General features: G+C 44.1%; 1 protein-coding gene across 4 annotated transcripts in view; it reads left to right on the top strand.

The window, feature by feature from the left end:
* Positions 1 to 2,176: 2,176 nt before the first annotated feature.
* Positions 2,177 to 22,524, top strand: part of nr4a3 (nuclear receptor subfamily 4, group A, member 3) — a 21,989-nt gene continuing 1,641 nt past the window's right edge. The window contains exons 1-8 of one of the 4 annotated variants that reach the window (XM_069696060.1): positions 2,177 to 2,333; positions 5,364 to 5,534; positions 9,710 to 10,542; positions 14,993 to 15,122; positions 15,846 to 16,009; positions 16,104 to 16,303; positions 20,265 to 20,443; positions 22,306 to 22,524. The exon at positions 22,306 to 22,524 is cut by the window's right edge and continues 1,641 nt beyond it. In XM_069696060.1, coding sequence (XP_069552161.1) covers positions 9,712 to 10,542; positions 14,993 to 15,122; positions 15,846 to 16,009; positions 16,104 to 16,303; positions 20,265 to 20,443; positions 22,306 to 22,524 — 1,723 coding nt within the window. In that variant the 5' untranslated portion in view covers positions 2,177 to 2,333; positions 5,364 to 5,534; positions 9,710 to 9,711. Of the gene's footprint in view, positions 2,334 to 5,363; positions 5,535 to 5,904; positions 5,927 to 6,488; positions 6,571 to 9,709; positions 10,543 to 14,992; positions 15,123 to 15,845; positions 16,010 to 16,103; positions 16,304 to 20,264; positions 20,444 to 22,305 lie in introns of those variants that run through there. The other 3 variants (XM_069696061.1, XM_069696058.1, XM_069696059.1) reach the window with 3 other exon arrangements.

Raw genomic sequence — 22,524 nt, 5'->3', positions numbered from 1 at the left:
ACTGATATATTATCATATGACATCATTAGATTATTAATGTACGTTACTGTTGTAGCTGCTGCAGGTGGAGCCAGGTTGAACTACAACGTATGCCTACTTTATATCCAGTTTTATATAGAGGGACAGCAGATAAATCTGAGGGGGTCTTCAGATGATAACTGGGAGAGGAGAGGAGGGGAGAGGAGAGGAGGGGAGAGGAGAGGAGAGGAGAGGAGGGGAGAGGAGAGGAGAAAAAAAATTATGTTCGGATTCACAATTTTTCGTTTTTCTTCAATCTTTGTTTCCATTTGGCAGAATCAATCCGGAAGTATTGAGCTCTGATCTGTTCACGCCACCTCCGAATGTGGCCTGAACAGATCAGATCTCAATGCTTCCTGAGTATGTTTTCACCCGTACTTTTGCTGGCCACTTGTGGTCCGATCACGGCCAGGTCTTGTTATCTAATTGTTATCTTTAAAAGTAACTAAAACTGTCACATAAACTTGTAAAAAGTAAAATATTTCTCTCACAAATGTAGTGGAGTCAAATTATAAATTAGCATCAAATACAAATACTCAAGCCATTTACTGATTTTTCACCATTGACTTGTTATGACCACATTTATCTACAGTTAAAAGAATAATAACTGATTCAAAGTAACTTAAAGTTTTAGGGCTTTATCTAGTTTATGCCAGAATTTTACAGTAATTATGAAAATTATAGCCTTCAAAATTTTCTTAGATTAAAAAAAAAGATAATCCCATTTGCTCCCACTGCAATTCTTGTTTCAAGAATTTTAGGACCTGATAATCAACTTCATAACTAATTATGGTAGTGATTTTTAAAAGGTTGCTTTAAAGACTTATCATAAAATTCCCCTAAAAGAAGTTGATTTATATAGACTGTCGTGACAAGATAACATGACAGAGATTTATTATGGCCTTAACTTGCAAAGTCTGTTCTCAGGATCTTCATGCAGGCTCATTTGTCCTAGGAAGTACAAGTTGATTTTGAGGCAAAAATCTGTCCAAGACATATCCATTACATTATGCAGAATTTATGATTGTTAGCATTATTACGAGAATATCCCTTCTGTTGCTCAGGAAACACACAAAAAATGCTCCATTATCTAACAAAGTCCTGAATTTTAAATTTTTTTTTTTTTTTAAGTAAATGTACATCAGGTATGCGCAACAAAGGAGACATTCTAATAATGCAAAAATGGATATGGGATTATTATAAATATTGATGCAAGGGAATGCCAATTGAATTGCAGAAAAGTTTAACTACTTTACATACTGCTGGAGAATGTAATTTAGTAAATCTATCGTGTTTTGTGTATTAATTTGGTACTGTACAGCTGTATAGCTGTCAGATCGATGTAATGGTGTAAAACAGACTAATTCTCTACAAAGTGAGTAGAACTATTAGAAGGATAAATATTGAGTTAAACTATTTTTCAGCATGGATAAATTGTGTGCTTACATCCCCATATAAAAAAAAAAGACTCAACATTTGGTTTGGCAGTGTAGACCAAACTTTATTTATCTAGAAGGTGTTTGCTGAAAGTGAAGGTGAGTCTTGAAATTTAGTATGTTTAGTATCTAAACTTCTAAGGTTTTATGTTTATCAACTGCCATGATAAAATAATCTAATCCGTCTTGAAGAGTCTTGTAAATACACGTAGTGTGGCCAAACTGCAAGGCGCAGGCGGCTGTCCTGCCGGGTCTCCCTCAGCGTCCTCCCCTGCAACCATCAAACCAACCGTCTCCCTGTGATCCTCTCTCCACCTCTCTGTCTCTCTCTCTGTGGCACAGCGAGCGGAGTTTATGTGTCTAGTACTGTACTGAGCGAGAGAGAGAGAGAGGGAGGGAGGGAGGGAGCGAGAGGGAGCTCTACTTTGAGTGACGTCACCTCTCCCATGGCGTCACATTGACGTAGCGCATACCGTAGCGCTCTATGTGGAGGCAGAGCCCACATAAATGCACTATTTGACTTTCTCCCCTCAGACAGCACACATAAACAAACCCGCGTTACAACCCTACACTTTGCAAAGCGCACATCAGCTCTGACACACTCAGCTCTCGGGAACGGACGCAGACACACTCCTTATTCTCGGGAGTTTGATTTTTTTTTTTTAATGTAATTTTTTCTACTTTTTGTAGCCTACTTTAGAAGAAGACCGCGAAACTTTTTTTTTTTTTTTTTTTTATTATTTTGCCTCCGATGCATTCTGATCTTTTTGATCCTTTTCTCTTCATTATTTCAATTCTTGGTGATTATTCTGGATGGAAATAGGATACTTCATGCGAGGTTATTATCGCATGTAAAGACGGAACCGATACAGCAAACCAGTGAGTAAACTGAATGAATGAACCACTGACATTATAGCCCACTTGTTAGATTGTCAGACGTGGAGCCAAACATATTAATAACCCTCAGCTGCGTATTCGTGTTTTTACTGAAACCATATAGTCATGTTGAGTGTATAAGCTACTCTAATATCCTCTGTGTCCGTTTGTTCAACTTTGTGCGCCTAACCTGTTGATAAGTCTGCTTCCTACGCATACAGCTGCTCATATTGTCTGTCCGTGTGTGTGTGTGTGTGTGTGTGTGTGTGTGTGTGTGTGTGTGTGTGTGTGTGTGTGTGTGTGTGTGTGTGTGTGTGTGTGTGTGTGTGTGTGTGTGTGTGTGTGTGTGGTTTGTCCAAATGAAGCTGAATTCGAATTTAATTTGCGCTGGGAAGGTATCATATCCTTTCCGGTTGTCATGGAAATGAGATGCCTCTCACTCACACAATGAATAGTGGAGTCAGACGCACAAATGGTCTGAGTGGAGAGTAGTCTAACCTACATTCAGGCAGGAGCTGAGAGAGGAGAGTTAATGCTCTTTGATTTCTTGCCGTGTTTTTTTTTTTTTTGTGTGTCTTTCTTGGGCCTTTGGTAGGATTTTTCTGGACAGGTTGTGCTCTCAATGAGTGATTTATAAGTTTAACATGTGTGCCGTTTGAGTGTGTGTTTGTGGGGTCGTGGGTGTGTTTGTGTTTATGCTATTGATAGTACTGGAGTACACTATTCAATCAATTAAACATAAACAGCACTACGGTGTGTGTCTCTCAGGATTAAAGCTTCACAAAACGGTCATAACCTTGTCCAGACAGTCTTAATTTATATATTACGACTATAATTGGGTTAATATAGGCTACGAGTTCTCAGTCACAACATGTTGTCTGCTGACTCTGTGAGAATACGACCTCTCTCCCCATTGATCCCAGAAGAAAACTTCCACCATAAAGCCACATCAAATATCTGCAGCTCATTGTGAAAGCACAGTTTATGACGAGGAGCAAACAGTGCGGAGTTGAGGCACTTGAGTAACTTGCTGATTTTACCTTTTCTTTTTTTTTTCCCCTCTCACACACTCAGCACGCACGCCGTCACGCACGCAGGCGCTTCTTGACAGTCTCCCCTCTCAGGGCTGATTTACAGTACTCACATATTTCTCCGGTCTTTCCTTTATGTCCTGTCTTTTCTCTGTCTCTGTTTGCTGGAAGCCTCGCGCTGTCCGGGGTTATTGGTGCGAGGGGCTACCGGGGGCTACCGGCGCTCCGGGGCGCGTGCTTTGTAGCTCTTATGTCGTTCTCTTGGTTACCGGTGCGCGCGAGGCCAGAGCCCCACCGGCCGGCTCGGCCTGAGAAGAGAGCGAGAGGGGGGACCCGTTTGTTCATTTAGAAAAAAAAAAAAATACAGACTGAATGTCTCACTTTGCAGAACATATTCTTTTTTTAAGTGAAGACACCCAACTCAGGTTGCGATAAGAGCGCATGCATTTACATACAATTACGCTTTCAGCTTCGCAAGTTTAAGAATGTGGTTATTTTTGCTTATAAAATAATGTCTTATTTCTGCTGTAATCAGCTCATTTCTTTTAGGCATAAGGCTTTTTCTGTGCTTAAATGGCTCCGCAACGAATTGAATAATGGCTTAACTGTTCTAAACCATCCCTAATCAAATCAATGTTTTTGCCTTGTTTGTTTAGGCTACTCTGTTTGTCTTTTTAAGTTTATTTCAATACATTTGAAAACTGTGCCAGGCATTACATTTGTATAACCAAAGGACCACCAAAGTTCATAAAGGTCTGTGTTTCTTCTTATAGAATTGGCCTTTCCGTTGTTTAGTGAAAAGTGGTTGTGGTTGTTGTTGTTGTTGTTGCTGTTGTTGTTGTTGTGGACGAGTTTGATCTGTTGACATAAAAGTAAGAGACACGACAGACTGCAGGTGCCTGAAGCCCTGAGAGTTGATTATGAGGGTTGTGGCTTGTATTGAGATGAACACTGGGAGACTGAGTGGTCTCAGCCTGACCGTATCACAGAGGGTCTGTGTGTGGCAAAGAGAGAGAGGGAGCGCGTGTATATAACAGAGTGTGTGACAGAGAGGGGGCGCTCTGGGCCTTGAAATCTGCCGGCCACAGTTCGCCCTTCTGCAGTGAGAGTTGGAGGCGCACGGCGCACAGGAGCCCGCTGGTTTGGTTTCAGGTCCGACTCTCCAAAATTTCTCGATTCGTCTCTCCCTCTTGGATGAACCTTGAGCAGGCAGGGTGGTGATTAGAGGCAAGAAAAGCGATGGCCTGCAGGAACTGGCACATACTGCTTTGATCAAAATTGTCACTTTTGTAAGTCTGTATTTTTAGGAGTTGTTTACAGTTGTTGTTGTTTTTTTGCCTGGTCGAATTTGTCTTTTGAAGCGTAAAATTTAGATTATAATAATACTGCAACACACTTCAGTATTAGAATGAAACCGATCGCCCACGTAAGTGTAAGTTTTGAAATGTGCCAAAAGTCCTCAGCTGTGGTTGTTAATTTTCTCTATATAGCATGGATTCAGTGAAATATTTAATTCCAATGTTGATGTAAATGTGTAAACATTTGGTTTTCAATGGATTTGCATGGATAAGTGTATTATTTTTATACCGTCTCGGCGACTGGCATCTCGTTCTGACGCGCGTACAGTGTTTACATCCCCTTTCATCTCTTTCTGCTCCTTTTCAAATGATTTCCTGACTTTATCTGTCATATTAGTTGTTGTTTTTTAAATAATGATCTATTTTAGGATAAAATAAACTCGTTGTTTCTTATCTTTAAATTATGCAAACAGTTCTCTTGGCCAAGTTTTGGTGAGTGTTAGGAATGTTGCCCAGCCTCAGCTACAATTTTAAGTTTTGGAAAGCAATATAAAATATTGCTTGTTTAAACAATAATGAAAACATCGCTTACCTTCAAGTAGCCTATATTCATATTTGATCCTGCGTAGGGGTGATAGCACCCACTTTTTTTATTTACCCTGCCGCCACATCCTTGGCTTTAAACCAGAAAATCTCTTCCCTAGGCACAGGTTCGGAAGAGCGCGCCCGGCTGAGCTCGGAGCCCCGGCGATCGGACACTTCCTCTGCGACGCCCGCCGAGTCCTCCCCGCTCCAGGAGCCCTGTCCCGGCCGCAGCCACGCCACCCCTAAATCCCGGACACGCAGCATCATTCAGCGCGAAGCTCTTTCACCAGGTACAGACACGACCACTCAGTTTCTCTTCAGTTTCATTGTGTTATTCTTTCATTTTTCTTTCTTTCTTTCTTTCTTTCTTTCTTTCTTTCTTTCTTTCTTTCTTTCTTTCTTTCTTTCTTTCTTTCTTTCTTTCTTTCTTTCTTTCTTTTCTCAGCTGATGCATTTGTATAAAGTACAATTGCTGTGACAAGTCTTTTTTTTTTAGTGGCGTGTTTGGTGAATGTTGTTTGGAGATGTTTTATTGAAGGAAAATGCAAAACAGCCCCGAAAAGTACATTTAAGAGTTAAATCATAATTTAAGCCATAGGCAGTAATTTAACTCATTTCCTCTCCCTTATTGAGGTACAGAAATATGATCAAGTATTATGCTGGCGATCCTTCCTTTGTGCGCGTGAGTTGCAGCTCGTGAGCCCTTGTGTATGTGTGTGTTGGTGTTTCGGGTGGCAAGTGCAGACTGAGTAGACATTTCAATCATTAAGATAAGAGACTTGTGAGACCAGGCACACCTAAATCCAGAAGCTAGGGGCTAATCATATAGCACAAGCATCGATTCTCTTAATGACTCAACAAGATCTTCAAAAGTCTTTATGACTAAAACAAGCCAAATTATGGTTTCTATTTTCTTTTTTTGTACTTTCAGTAATTTTTTCAAATGTATTTTCTTTCTAAATAATTGATGTGTAACATATCAATGTATTCATATAGTGGTCTTAATATAGTTTAAACTCTTTTTGGAAAATGAAACAGATGATATACCTCTCAAACAGCAGGCTTAGATATAGATTATTGTTAGGTGTAATTGTGTCTCTGTGCTTAGTGCATATGGAAAAATAATTTTACTCATTGTATGAGACGCCACTTAATTTAAACAATTTGTTTCATAATTATAATTCAATGCCCAAAAAACAGTGTTTTTGTACTTATGTCTGCAACTTCATGTTTTCATTTGTTAGATCTATGGCATTCTGACAATGAACAAGCGCACTCAGTTATTGGAACAGCTGCAGTTTGTCCAGTTGAAATGCACACCTCGAGGTTAGAGACTGTTTCCCTTTGCCTCACTATGCTGCACCACCTATGTCTGACTCTGCTTGGGTTGTCTGTCCTCTTGCTTGCACACACAAACACTCGCGCACACAAACACACACCCGTGCATGCAAGTGTAATAAAAGCAATCTGATGGTGGTGTTGGGAGTGTAGAGGGTTTCCCACAGATTGGCTTTGGTGACGTAAAAGTAAAGACGCTCTAGTCATACAGCTTTACATGTGTTGGTGAGTGTGTGAGAGAGGATGCAAGTTTGTGAACATGTATCTGTGTATGAGTGAAGGCTTGCCTGGTAAATTACCAAAGAGGGTAACACATTTGTAGACACAAGTAGTTTTACAGGTTCTTTTCAAGATAAGGGTGTATGTTATTAGCAGAAAGAGCATACACAGGTCCATGTTGACATCTTGTGTGTGTGTGTGTGTGTGTGTGTGTGTGTGTGTGTGTGTGTGTGTGTGTGTGTGTGTGTGTGTGTGTGTGTGTGTGTGTGTGTGTGTGTGTGTGTGTGTGTGTGTGTGTGTGTGTGGAAAAAATAGCACATACAAAGCTTCTTTACTCACCTGACACACACAGACAAACTTCACGTTTTATAGCATTTTTTTGCCTCTTTGTCCCTCATTCTTTCATCAGTATTCAGCTCATAAACCTCTTGTATTTTGTGTCCATGCAGTTTCTGGTAAAATGGCAGGTGCCATAACTCTTGAACACAAATATACACAGTGATGACTATGATTTGAGGCTTGACCTACTAACACAGAAAGCCACATAGTTCACCACTGTACCCTCCTCTTCTCACAGTTTATTTTTTTATTTCATGTCTCTCTCTCTTCCTCCTCTGATGTCTAATCAGTTGAAAAAGTCTTCAGGTATACAGCCCAGAAAGGCCCATGACACCCATAATGCAGCATGTGTGTTTTTCCACGTGGGTTGAAGAGCTGGTCACTTGTAGAAGAAAAAAAACTTGATGACGTCAAGCATACGTAGGCCTACAGCTTGACTCATATCTAAAAATAAAATACGCATCTTAATATTCCTATTGAAACGTTTGTTTTTTATGTGTTGGTTATAATGTGCTCATTGGTGAATATAGGAAAAAAAATATTTGTATTTCAGTATACCAAAGAAAATTTGTTTTGATTCTTTTCAAATTAACTGTGGGATTATTATTATTTTATACCGTCTAATTTGAGAGATCTGATCTCTTTTGACCTTTTGGCTTTTGGTTCTAACAAGTCAGGCCTGCAGAAATAAATAAATACATAGTCGTAGTAAATAAAGTTATAAGCTGAATGACTGTATTCCGTATTGTTTTGTTATTTCTTTTACCTAATTAACGCTTGGAGTCATCCTTTTGTTTTTCGACCCCCCACAGCTAAAACGCATGTTGCCCCTCAGGTATAATTGAATTGTGCTTGAGCGGCTAAATAAATGTGTCACTCTGTCTGCCTATGGGTGACATTTGTGTAGTTTATTAGGCTTATATGACCGCAAACTAAAAGTCCCAGGGTGTTTTCTAAATCTCTTATTATAACCCCATTTTGTCGAAGTTGGTATTAATAAGAAGAAACGGCAGATTTTACGAAGTTACAAAACGTTTATTTTGCTGTAAATTGATTAGAGCCGCGAATTAAGGTAACAGCCTTTAATTCCCTAAACGAGCCTGAGTGAGTCCGCTTGGATGGAGGTATTTGTGAGTGCTTTAACAACAGCAGGAACGATACGTCCCGTATTTGACTAGACAAACATGACGCGCGGGGAGCGGGGGCGATTACTGCAGAGCGCGCGCATGCTGGGCGTCAGTGGGAGCAGCACACTGTTGACAGTTCCTCGCTCAGGAGCGACGAGTAAACACCAAAAAACCCTGGCTGCGCTGACACTCATGACTTATTGTAGCCCGCACACACTCAACATGCGCACATACACGTGCACGCGCAGAGGCACGCACGCAAACGCAGGTGTTAGGGATTACGCAAAAGGTTTGATAAGACAAGACCACAAACACACACAGATGATGTTGCTGTAACTTTACAGAATTAAATCAAGAGGGAAACTCAAGACATGCCGACTGGCGTCTGCAGCAGTTAGAGGAAATATCTGTGTCTGTCTGCATTTATCTGTGTGTGTGTGTGTGTGTGTGTGTGTGTGTGTGTGTGTGTGTGTGTGTGTGTGTGTGTGTGTGTGTGTGTGTGTGTGTGTGTGTGTGTGTGTGTGTGTGTGTGTGTGTGTGTGTGTGTGTGTGTGTGTGTGTGTGTGTGTGTGTGTGTGTGTTTGTGAAGGGGGGTGTGCAGCAATCATCCAGCACCACCATGGGGCTCCATTATTATTTAATGTTATCTCATCTGCTTTGCCATCTGACTAATCAAAGTCCACCCACACACACTCGCACTCGCATGCACACACACACACACGAATACTTGGACTGGATCTTGGTTTGACCGCTCGGCTTCAGAATCGTGCATCGATCAGCTGCAGCTTCTCTAACCGACACTAACTGTGGGAGAATCAGCAATGTTTGAGGTTGTGTGTGTGTGTGTGTGTGTGTGTGTGTGTGTGTGTGTGTGTGTGTGTGTGTGTGTGTGTGTGTGTGTGTGTGTGTGTGTGTGTGTGTGCGTGTGCTCCAAATATTTCTGCTGTTTGGTACAAGTGCACAAAGTGTTACTGCAGGAAACTAAGTAAATGGTAATATATGGAAAGTTTTGTTGAAAGCTTTTCACAGCGTATTTATTGAAAAGGTGCATTAGAAAACATTAATAAAATTGTGCAATCTGTGACACCTCTCGAGCTGAAAAACTGCCTGTTCCAATAGAGCTGTGCAAAAGCTGTTGCCGCTGTTTAGTACTGCCTTTACGTGCATGTGCCTCTAATAGAGCCCTTTATCCTGTAGCTTTACTGGAGGGCCTTTGCTGTACCTTGCTTCTGTCTGCAACCTCCCTCTCAAAGTCCTGCTCCTCTGTTCAAATTAGTTTTGAACTAATATGTCATTATATTTTCTTCTCTGACTGATGAGTGTTGCTGCAGCTGTACTCTACTAACACCATAAAAATGTTTTTTGAATGAAATGCTTTTGGAATACATGTGGTCTGATGTGCCGTGCTACTCTGACCTGTGTGTGCTCTGTTTTCCCGGCAGACATGCCCTGTGTGCAGGCTCAGTACGGGCCCGCCCCTCCAGGTTCAGCCTACTCTGGCCAGTCCTTCAGTTACCAGGGTGACAGCTACGGCTCTGACCTCATGACCCCTGACTACACTAAGCTGGACCTGGGTGGGGGTGACATCTCTGCCGCCGCCACCACTTCCCTCCCCAGCTTCAATGTCTTTGTGGAGGGGAGCTATGAGCCCAAATCCTCCTGCCTCTACCAGATGCCCACACACAGGCACACAATCAAAAAGGAGGAGGAGAGCTACCCAACTGCCCCGCCACTGGAGGCCATGTCCTCCTCCACCATGTACTTTAAACAGTCTCCCCCCTCCACTCCCACCACCCCGTCTCTGCCACCCCAGCCTGGCACCTCCTTCCTGTGGGAGGAGCACCTGGCCCCTCCGTCGCACCCTCACTCTCTGGGCTCCAGCCTGGAGACGGGCCCCCTCAAGTCCCCTCGCTTTCCACACTTCTACCAGCACTCGCCACCCCACAGTGGCGGCAGCGTCGGTGGCTACGAAAGTCTGGGAGGAGGACTGGTTCGCACCTCTTCTTCTTCTTCCTCCTCCTCCTCCTCGGTCTCCCATCCTCACGGCCCACCCCTGGAGCAGCCCATGTACCAGCTGCACCGTGGGGCTGGGGGTAGCAGCCTCGCCTTCCGCTCCCTTGCTCTTGGGCCTTGTGGCCCTCTACTAGGAGACAGCCTGCCCTCGCCTCCCCCTCGAGGCCCCCAGGGAGAGGGAACCTGTGCAGTGTGTGGGGACAACGCGGCCTGCCAGCACTACGGCGTTCGCACTTGTGAGGGCTGCAAAGGCTTCTTCAAGGTAAAAACCCTCTAGAGTCAGTAAGTTACAAGTCAAATGACAGTTATTCCAAAAACGACACTGCTGCCATTTTAAGCTTTCTGGTTAGCGTGGAACCTTCACCAAAGCTTTGAACCTCAATGACGTGTCTGTCCTTTTGTGGAGTGACTCAACTTTTCTACATTTTAAATATCAGTGGATCTTGTGGTTCCCAGGACAACGTCCACTTATTCTTCTTCTTTTATTGAATTCCCAAATGTCATTTAAATCCACTCTTGTTTCTGACCTGTGTGCCTTTGTGCAACCAAATGCACACACTCAAATTCATAACGGACATACCACCTTAAAATATCATCCAGTATCTCTGAACTGGCTGCAAACTGACTGACGTGTTTCATTTGCAGCAATTTTCTTCCATTTGCCTCGCTCCCACTCTCCACCCTTCTCTGCACTCTCTAAATCGTCTTTAGAGTCATTGCGAAAGCACAACACACCCACAGGGGTCGTCTCTCCCAGCAACCAAGTGGGCAAAGTGTGCGTGCGTGAGTGTGTGTGTGTGTGTGTGTGTGTGTGTGTGTGTGTGTGTGTGTGTGTGTGTGTGTGTGTGTGTGTGTGTGTGTGTGTGTGTGTGTGTGTGTGTGTGTGTGTGTTACGTGAACATTGAACGATAAAAACACATATTCTCTCTCAGACAACTAGGATTGACACTCAGCCACTCAGAAATAAAGTGCAGTGAGAGAGCAGTGGAAAAGGAATCCTCCTTGAAATCAAAGTTTCCTCTCCACATTTGTAATGAATCAGTGGCCACAAAGTTCACCACAATAGACTGACACAGTACTGGGGATGATATGAGTCAATTTGAAATTTGGCACCTCGAATTATTCAATCTAACAACACTCAACTTGTTGTCTGACATCCGACATTACCGCGCACGTGCTCACACACGTACATCGTTTAATATCACCAAGAGTCCATTTTTAGTCACACAGATTTTTCATTTTCCTTCTTCAAGTCATCAAAATACAATAGACTATTCAAACAAAGTTTTGTGACAAGTGCAAGATATTATATAACGCCATATATGTTTAAGGCTAATTGGCAAAGCACTTGAAATTATAGTAAACTCACACTCAGTGACAGTCAAGTAATTTCTTTGCACAGTTTTTGAATTAAAACATTTTCCGGCAGACTTGTTAAGCATTCTAGTGGTTGCATGAGACAAGACAGAGAAAATTAAGAGACAGCAAGTAGGAGGGTGCAAACGCAGAGGTAATTGAATAACGCCTCTGGTAGGTGGAAATGAATTATCCTTCTTTTCAATTAGTTTCACAATTTGTTTTTATTTAGTAATTAATGAAAGCAGCGTCTGGTGGCAGCAGGCTGCGGGCTGTCTGCTTGCCTGCTTGCTGCAGCGTTCTGCCGCCACACACCTTGCTATGTTTCCTTTGCTCACACATGCAGATGCAAACAACCATGCACACACAACATGTGCACACAACCACACATTAAGAAAAACATACAACATGTACAGATTTCTTTCAGTCTGCTTCCCCTTGTATCGAGGGTGCAACAGAAACTAAAACCTGTCTTTCATACACCTCCTCTTTTTCTTATATTCTCAGCTACATTTCCTCCATTAACCTGATGGTTTTATTGTCCCCTAAAAATATTTTCCTGATTATATTTAAACAACCATGAATAGTTATTACACATTAAACCATAGTACAGGCTTGCTGTAAAGTATTGTTATTTCATTAGTGCAATTTGAAGCACATTTCTCTCTGTGAATTAATTTGGACTCTTAAAAACAAGTAGCTTTTCCTATGTTTATTATTTTGCTGAACAATTTGTTCCATTATTTGGTTTCCATTAATTTTGTGAACTCATTCAGAATTAGAATTTTCAAACTTAAAAACCATCTTCGCTGTTAGTGTAATACATTATGTTAAAAACAAAAAGAACATTAAAGTCACCCGTTTTTATGCACCCTGTGCACTAACCACTAAGCTATTCCAGCTCTGCTTTTATCAGCCAAAATATACAGTCAGCTCAGTGCACAGTTTTCATTTTCCATTGCCTGCACAGCATGTTTGTCATATGCACATCATTCTTCTACTCTGACTCTCAGTTTAACGTCAAAGTCATCAGTCATCATTAACGTCATCAGTTTTCTGATGCAAAGTACATTTAAAATTTGTCATTTTAGTACAAATTTGTCCTAAGCAAGAGGATAAATTACAGGTCAGTAGAGATTGATTAAATTAGAGCAAAGTATACTTTACACTCACGCTCACTTAAAGGCTGGCCATAAGTAGTCCATGTAAAGAGCACAAGAAAGATCTAAATACTTGATAATCATAAAGAGATGATTTGATCAGTATTTATGTTTGTGTTTTCACCTGCACATACATTGAGGCAGCACACTAATATAAGACACTAGTTAGTCACACAATATTAGCTCAGATAATTAATGTCTCTGCTGAGACACTAGTCGCTCTACACTGCTTATTGGAAAGCAAAGTTACAAGAGCTCGAACTTAAACACACACACACACACACACACACACACACACACACACACACACACACACACACACACACACACACACACACACACACACACACACACACACACACACACACACACACACACACACACACACAGCAGTGGATAAAGACAGTAGACAGCAGGAGACAGACTAGCACTCATTCATCATGAGAGCTTAATTTATCAAAACCTTAATTGATCATTGCAAAGTCAGGCTTTCCTTGGAACCAGCTATCTCATAAATTAAGCCCTGGGGTCGCTAAAAAGAAGAATGTCCCCCTCAAACTGCCACCAGAGTTAACTCAGCCTACACCACGTTCTCCTGTAACTCTTAACCCCCATCACACTGGAGGAAAACACAAGCTCTTTAAAGTTTAAAGGAAAAGGAATCAAAAAAATTTTAAATCCTGAAAGTGTCAGAAAAAAACTCATAAGTCAAGCAGGTTAATTTACTGTTGGACAACATGTAAAAAAAACAACAATGGTGTAAATGTCTTTAAACTTTGACTTTAAAGATGTAAATAAAAGCAGGCATGTTGAGTCTTTGTGCGTCATCCAGCTTCTCACGCAGCTTTGCGTATGTTTAGTTCGGAGTCCCACTAAACGGACACTATTTTCCCTCAACCACATTAATGACCAAGACTATCTTATCCTGGCGCGCACGGTTCACTGACCATTGAAGGGATGAGAGGGAGACATTCACAGCGATCTGCGGTGCCATGGCAACGACTCTCATCCGGCACTGGCGCCCATTACGCGTCAGTTCCGCACTCGCGCCGGAGCATATGGAATAATTGGTGTGTTATTGGTCTCCCGGGGGCACGGGCATGTGTGGCGCGAGGGGTTCCTAATTGGATTTATTTGTTTTGATGTGTTTTAGAGGCGTTAAAGAAAAGGGGAAGCCGTGGCAGTTTCCGTGTGTTCCGTTTGTTTAATTTAGAGTTTGTTCTGGTGCTGAGTGATTGGACCAATGGAGTCACGGCTTGCCAGCATATGTAAACACTCAGCAAATGACAGTAATTAGAGGCTAATGTGGATGTATTTTAGTCTATGTAATTGTTTAGTTGTAACAGATGTGCACCCAAGGCGAAGGCTTGTCCATGAGAGTCATCCTTCTGTCAAAGACGCCGGTAAAAATTGGCAGTATGGCCCTGAAGGCCTCACTGGGTTTGTCCCACAAGATCTGATAATGTTGGTTTGGTTTTATTAAGAATGATTTACTGGGTACTTTAAATAGGACTGCCCTGCGTTCTCACAAATTAAGTAACAGCCAATGTATAACTATGGAAATACCCCCCGCCCCGAAACCTTCATGTTGTCTTTAAACACAACTTTATCCAGTCCCAAGCGGGAGGGATTGGAACATAGGTGCGCGCACACACGGAAGCGTATAGGCGTTTACTATTATCTCAGTTATTATTGTCTTTCGTGAGCCCCCACGTGGCCCGTTTCCTGATTTCATTTTAATAAGGTCAGTAATAATCGCGCGAGCCAGCCGAGGAGAAAACAGCTCCCGCGGGGCCCATTGAGAGAGGCGCGATGCGCGTGGCCCCGAAGGTGCCACGAGCTGACCCGCGAGCTTCACAAACAATTTGATCACGCAGCTCTTGCGGCCACTGTCCCCAATCTCGCGGGACCCACCTCGGCACGCCACGCGCTCGATCCCCATTGTCAGCTCTGGCGCTAATAAAATTGTCCCTCCTGCAGGCGAGGCTTGTTGGAAAATTAATTTTATCTAATTATACTGATGTCACCACCGCCTTTCAGCGCGTAATTAAAATCTGACCTGCGAGCTTCTGCTTTCATTCTTTGATGGGGAAGGGGGGAGGGGGGAAACAGAAATTGAATTAAACAAATCAAATATTGGGTGTTGATTGTGTTTGGAGGCTGATTATCTGGTATGCTTGTTTCTTGTTTCTCCAGCGCACAGTGCAGAAAAACGCCAAGTATGTGTGTCTGGCCAGTAAGAACTGTCCTGTGGACAAAAGGAGACGCAACCGCTGCCAGTACTGCCGCTTTCAGAAGTGTCTGAGTGTGGGCATGGTGAAGGAAGGTAGGAGATCACACACCTGATACACACTGGTTACACATAATCCTGGTGTCTGCTATCAGGCTTTAATAGGCCGGTAATGACGTGGCCTGTAGTAGCATCACACACATACAGCCACTAACTTGTCGTCTCTCCGGTGAAGGAAGAACAAATATACATCGTAACAATTAGTACCTGCCGTCTTTCAAAATTCTAAATTCAGGATGGTTTTAAAGCTTTAAAAGAGACACAAAGGTGACCATCAAGGCTTCGCACTTTCTTCGCATACCAGATGTGTCATCACAACTGTCTGTTGCTGCATTACAGAGATGTTTTGCTGATGTGTAGAGTCAGTGTGGCACTCAGACTGGGTTTCCCAGAGGTTTGTCACCTGTCTCACACCTCCCTTAATATCCCCGATCCACATGCCCACACAGATAAATGCAAACAAACCCACACAACACACATGTTTCTCTATTGCATTTACACGTGGAGCTGCAGCCTTCAGAACAGCTCCACTGCCATCTGCTGGCTCGCAGCCTCCTGTGTTGGGATAGTCACAATGTTGGAGAGCTCCTGTGGAGAAAGCTTCCTTTCACTATTTATTCCGCTGCTATAAAATACTGATATCAAGCCAATCAGTCGGATAACAGAGGTTCATTTTGCATGCCCGTAAATGTGACCACATTCAACTGAAAAGCCTCTTCACTGCTGCCTCTTTGTCTTCTGTCTTTCTCTGCTTCACAGTGGTGCGTACTGATAGCTTGAAGGGGCGCCGAGGCCGTCTGCCTTCCAAACCAAAGAGCCCCTTGCAGACAGAAGCGTCTCCTCCTTCTCCACCCCTCAGCCTGCTCTCTGCTCTGCTCAGGGCTTATTCCCACTGCACACCTCGTGACCTTGACTACAGCCAGGTAACCCCAACACCTAATGAAATGCACACGCTCATTGAGAAATGTGACGAGTTTAGGAGTTCTTTCAATAATTTCTCCGCTTTGTGTCTCACAGTTCAGTGCTGCGGACCCTCCGTCCTCGTCCTCAGATGCAGAGCACATCCAGCTCTTCTACAGGCTACTCACCATCTCTATGGAGACCACGCGGTGCTGGGCTGACCGTCTGCCCGGCTTCTCTGAGCTGCAGCGTGACGATCAGAACCTGCTCATCGATTCTGCCTTCCTGGAACTGTTTGTCCTGCGGCTGGCTCACAGGTAAGAAGGCAGAAATGGAGCGTGTGTTGTACCACCACCACCAGCAGCATTCGAAGATGTCAGAAAATAACTTTTGACTCTCTTCATTCAACATAAACGTGTAGGTCCGCACTCATATGTTCAACCCTGTACCGTTTCAAATGACTTCTTCACACTTTATCAACAACTTTGTTTCATTTCTCACGTCATGTTAAGAACAAGAGTCATTTGATATCCTTTACCGTTACATATAGTGCGTAACTGTGCTGGCAAAGCTGTGTGCTGCTGTGTGGGTGTATCTCCAGAGTAGGAGGAGTGGAGCTGAGTAATCGCCATATGAACCAAATTATGAATGGAGTCTGTAGCTATGACAGCAGCTACACCCACAGAGTTCCGCTCCGCTCGTCTGATATCTGACGCACAGAAGAGCTCTGTGTGTGTTCTGCAGGCTAAAACTGTGCTAACATTGTGAACTGTGAATTGACAGGATCAATGCCATCTAAAAGCCAGTCAGCTGAGAAAATAAAAAGGGCTGTTATGGAAGGAAATACATGTTCAATTCTCCTGACTGAAATAAAAAGAGCATTGACTTCATTTACTTCATGCATCCAGCAGTGTGTGTGTGTATATGTGCATGTGAGCACGTGTGTGTGTGTGTGTGTGTGTGTGTGTGTGTGTGTGTGTGTGTGTGTGTGTGTGTGTGTGTGTGTGTGTGTGTGTGTGTGTGTGTGTGTGTGTGTGTGTGTGTGTGTGTGTGTGTGTGTGTGTGTGTGTGTGTCTCACATGTGGATACCTGTGGTGCCATTATGACGGCCCAGGCCCATCTATGCCTCAGAATTACCCTGGGTTACCGGGCTGCTCTTGTAAGGCATGTGGCTGGTTAAATTTATGGGGAGGAGGGGGGGCCGGGCTACAAGCTCATCCTTTTGTCTGCACTGTTGTCCAGGGCAGAGGACCAACTCAGTCAGACACAGAAGCACACTTACTCACACACACTGATGATGTAGAATCCCAACTTTCTCTCCTCCTCCCAGTGTAGGTCCAGGTGCAGGGTGGGTAGAGGATAGGTGGTGGCATCACAGTCCCAGCAGGAGGGGATCAGGCTGGGACTCTGACTCATGCTGAAGGGTGGACTCATAGGGGGGGGGGGGGGGGGGGGGGGGGGGGGGGGGGGGGGGGGGGGGGGGGGGGGGGGGGGGGGGGGGGGGGGGGGGGGGGGGGGGGGGGGGGGGGGGGGGGGGGGGGGGGGGGGGGGGGGGGGGGGGGGGGGGGGGGGGGGGGGGGGGGGGGGGGGGGGGGGGGGGGGGGGGGGGGGGGGGGGGGGGGGGGGGGGGGGGGGGGGGGGGTCAAACACACACATGCTCACGCACACTGCTCATATTCCCATCAGCCAAACTCCCACGGCACCGAGGAAAACACACACAAACGCAGCACTGTCTTACTTTCTCTGTGCTCCGTGAGAGCAAAGGATGCAGTCCGCACTCCCATCGCATTGTTGATGCGGCCCTGCAATGACCCTGTGTTGAACCTACATGCCTTGTCGAACCCCACACAAGACTGCGTCTGTATGCCCGTGAGTGTGTGTGTGTGCTCAGTGTGCGTAGAGTAAATTTGCTTCGCTCTTCTGGGCCGGCATTGCTGTAAGCACCCGTTACCAAACAGTTTCTGTGGTTATTGGTTGATTACCGTGGTGACAGTGTCGTCAGGGGTGAGTGGAATGTGTGGCAGACATCCAGCTGTGCGAGAGTCTGTGTGTGTGTGTGTGTGTGTGTGTGTGTGTGTGTGTGTGTGTGTGTGTGTGTGTGTGTGTGTGTGTGTGTGTGTGTGTGTGTGTGTGTGTGTGTGTGTGTGTGTGTGTGTGTGTGTGTGTGTGTGTGTGTGCATCTGCCCGGCTGATGGTATTTACTTAATCATGACAATAAGACCGTCAGACGGATTTTTTTGCATATCTTTCCTCATTGACTGTCTGCATTATATATTTCAAGTAATCAGATCTGATCTGTGCGTCCGGATGGAAATCTTCATTTTTGGTCCAAAAATGTTTTTATCCGCACTGGTTGCTATAGTAATGACATTGCACCCAGAAGTTGAAAACACACCAAAATTGAGGGTAATGAAATGGGTTTGCTTATTCACCACATGGCAATGTGGAGCCATGGCACAGGTTTTATAAAAACATTAAGACAGCGTCAGAGGCAGAGGAGGATGCCTGCTTTTCTTTATTTCATGCAGCTGTTGCTGCCAGTATCACTGTCCAGCGAGGAGTGTGGTCCAGACAGACCAGCTGTGACTGACTCCCTCCACCACCAAACTAGCATGTTTCCCGCATGTGTGATGTACACGTGAAATCTTCATGGCATCAAAAGTCATAAATGTAAAGTAAACACCTGAAATCTGATCAGAACAGTCAAACCTTAATGGAAACCACATTAATGTGTTTAAAACATATTTGTAAAAATCACGTGTTGTGATTTTTGGCTGTTCAGACTTATGATCAGATTTCAATCAGGTATGCACATAAATCAGGTTTAAACTGACAGTCTGAATATGACCTAATATATGTCATATTTTTCTATGTCCTAGTTTCCACCCATTTGTTTGCCACAAATTTAAACTGTTCAGTTTTGCAGCATCTTCCTGTCAATCCATCATGAAACGCATTGTGTCCACAAAGACTGTTCACACCCAAAAAACATTCAAATTCAAATTATGCACTCTATTTATGCTGAATTTGATGTAAATTTGTAAAACAAATTCTGCAAAAGACTAATATATGAAAGAATAATTATGAAAAAAACCAAAATCTGGTCACAGAATCTTTGAGACTGTCGGGGTTAGCAGGGTTTAGACATCTTTAATCAATAGGGGGACATTTTACATTGGAGATGCTTTAAAAGAAGTCATGAACGTCAAAAACAAGTTCAGTGTTCTTCCCCCTAACAGGTGACGAGCATCTCCCCATGCCTCCTGTCCCCAACACGTGTCACTCATTTATTTTCTTGTCCCTACTCCTAATTTTTTTTTATTCATATTTTAATGCTTTAGTCCTTATACCAAGCGCTAATTGTTTTTGTTTGCGTCTTTGTGCATGTGTTAGGCTTAGAGTGGGTGGAGAACCTCTTTTAAACTCTAGTAAGGATAATTAGACACAAATGGCATTGCATCTTATCCTTATAACTGCTAAACCAGTGTTTGTGCAGGGTGTAATTTGAGGCTTTCCCTCCGCTCTCGCTCTCTTTCTGTTCTCAAGATGATCTGTTTGGAAGCACACATTTTTTTTCCCCTTGCCCTGCTTCTTCCATGTCTGTTAGCTAATTTCGATCCTTTGTCTTTGCCTTGAACCAAACACTGTACCAGCTCTCCACCACGTTCTCCTTTTATGCACTAATAAAGACCAGTCACAGCCGTCCGTGGCTGCTTGCTCTCTCTCTCTCCGTCTCTGCTTGATGGTAAAGTAGAGGGATGTTGTGTGTCGTGAGTAAATGATGGTTAAATACATCTGAGAAGCCTTTTCATTTCCTCATTAAAGCTTTGTGTTTCCACTGCACACCACAGCCTGGGCACATTAAAGTCATAACAGTTTACCTATCTGCAAATACACACACACACACACACACACACACACACACACACACACACACACACACACACACACACACACACACACACACACACACACACACACACACACACACCTCAGCCCTCTGCCCTAACCCTTCACCCCACCCTGCCACAAGAAAACACAGGAATGTTTTAAAATGCTATAATTTGGAAAACACAACCTTAATCAGCTGCATGCCTGTGTTTGATGTGTGTCCCGTTTCTGAGTGAGTGCGCATACTACCAGGTTTTCTCATTGTTTTTATTGTAATTGTTTCCTTGCCCCAGTATCTCAAGCTATATTTACAATACATGAGGGAAAATACGGCGTTTCATTGGAATGAAGATCTAACTGTACTCGGTCTCTCTCTCTGTTTCTCAGGTCAATGCTCTCAGAGGATAAACTGGTGTTCTGTAACGGCTTGGTGCTGCACAGGTTCCCGTGCCTTCGTGGGTTTGGAGAGTGGCTGGACTCCATCCGGGACTTCTCCACCCACCTTCAGAGCCTAAACCTGGATGCCTCTGCTTTCGCCTGCCTGGCCGCCCTCGTACTGCTCACAGGTAATAACAGATTTCCCATCACAAAATTACCAGCAGGAGCAAATACAATTAAAGGATCCGACTTCTGCGAACAAAAAATAGCTTTCTCCACTCCACACATGCACTGTCAATCAAGCAGCTTATCTGTAAATATACAGATACAAATGCGCGCACACAACTTTTTTCCTTCTTTCCTTTTGTCTAGTGCTTTGTCTGTGGGTGATTCAATGTGACAGTGATCAGGTGGATACATCCACTAACGTCACACATACGCTCAAAGACACACATGTGCATGTGTGTTCTCACACATATCTGCCTGAAACAAGAACCCGATACCCAGAAGCACCTGCTGCACCTGCCACACACCTGGCCCTCTAATCAGTGTCCATGTGTGAAAGACGGAAGGAGAATTTCAGCTCTCTCTGTGAACACACATCTAAGATAAACCAAAAAAGAGAATAATTTAGCTGTCAGTAAAATGCATTAACAATGTTGCCTAAGGTGACAGAGGATACCGTGCAATTAAGTGTTCACAAGGTAATGTTTTATGGCTTCAAGTCAGTCAGAATCTGTACATTAATGTGCCATGGGTAAAATCCTCCTCCCCCTGCTCACGGCTTCCTTACCTCACCCTGCCCCCGCCACCTCCTCTTCACCTCTTTTTCTGTCGAAGCCCTCAAACCCCATCCTCACTCTCTGGGGGAGCACTTAACTCTGTGCCTGATCGACCAGCCCACTGTTGAGAGCGGCTCTGGAATGGCATCTGCAGCGTTGTCAGTGGCGCTCTGCCACCTCGGCAAAGCACACAGCGCATAGCCATAACAGAGCCACCAGAGCCACCAGGCGATCGACCACTTCAGAGTGGCCTGTGCAGAAAGGCAGGCATCGATCTCTCCCCAGGAGCTCGCAAACATAGAGGAAGAAGGGATAGGGAGAGCGGGGAAGAAAGAGAGGGAAGTGAAAGTGTGTGAGAGCTCTGAAAGCCTCGGTGAAAGGAGGGCTGGAGTGACTGCAGCAGCAAACACAACAAACAAAAGAGTCACATAAACAAACAATAAATAAGCTTCAGATAATGGATACCTCAAAGTGAGACTGGTCTTAGTGACAGCCTCCCTGCAGCACAGACTGGCTTGTGTGTGTGTGTGTGTGTGTGTGTGTGTGTGTGTGTGTGTGTGTGTGTGTGTGTGTGTGTGTGTGTGTGTGTGTGTGTGTGTGTGTGTGTGTGTGTGTGTGTGTGTGTGTGTGTGTGTGTGTGTGTGTGTGTGTGTGTGTGTGTGTGTGTGTGCGCACGCAGGGGGCTGGACACCCTGTTCTCAGCAGAATGAGTTAGTGTCACATTAGGTCTGGTACGAGTGCCACTGGAGTTGCTATGGGCAGCAGTGTGTGTGTGTGTGTGTGTGTGTGTGTGTGTAAATTTATAATTTTATTTGGCTGCTCACAAGGCCAAATAATCAGCTAATTGTTGAGCACTTTTGTTTCTGTCAGTCTTAAATTCTTAAATTGCAGGGACTATTTATGTGGCTATGTGCTCCAAGGTTTAAAAATACACACATATATATATATGTTCTTGTATATATGTGTGTGTATTATACGTGTATGTTGTGTGAGTGTATTTGTATGTACACAGTGTGCAGAGGGCTTATTAGGTTAGACTGAGTATTGATCTGTAGTGAATGAGACAGGTTAAGGCCCATTAAGAACATGAGCCATACAGGCTAATGAGGTGGAATTCAATAGAAAAGAAGATGTAGCTAATGCTCTTTCAGCTGAATGAGCTCAGATTTATGTATGTGTGTATCTCTTTTTCCACTGACTTAATTTTTGCCGTTTAATGAATTATTCTCCTAACGTCTCTTTCTGTCTGCCTTCCTTTCTACCTACAGAGCAAGTCCCAGGTCTGAAGGACTCGAAGCGAGTTGAGGAGCTGCAGAATAAAGTGATTTGTTGTCTCAGAGACCACCTGGGCTGTGGCCCTTCTTCCTCCTCATCCAAGGCTGTGCCTCCCCTGAGTCGTATTCTGGGTTTAAGGGCAGAGCTCCGTTCCCAGAGGACCCAGGGCCTTCAACGAATCTTCTACCTGAAGCTAGAGGACCTGGTGCCGC

Source organism: Brachyistius frenatus, unplaced genomic scaffold (assembly GCF_029030835.1).
Source record: "Brachyistius frenatus isolate BFR_SWC_R1_liver_20210118 unplaced genomic scaffold, ASM2903083v1 Contig_20, whole genome shotgun sequence".
Classification (NCBI taxonomy): Eukaryota; Metazoa; Chordata; class Actinopteri; family Embiotocidae; genus Brachyistius; species Brachyistius frenatus.
Note: the sequence above shows the minus strand (reverse complement) of the source record. Positions and strands in the feature narration are given on the sequence as shown.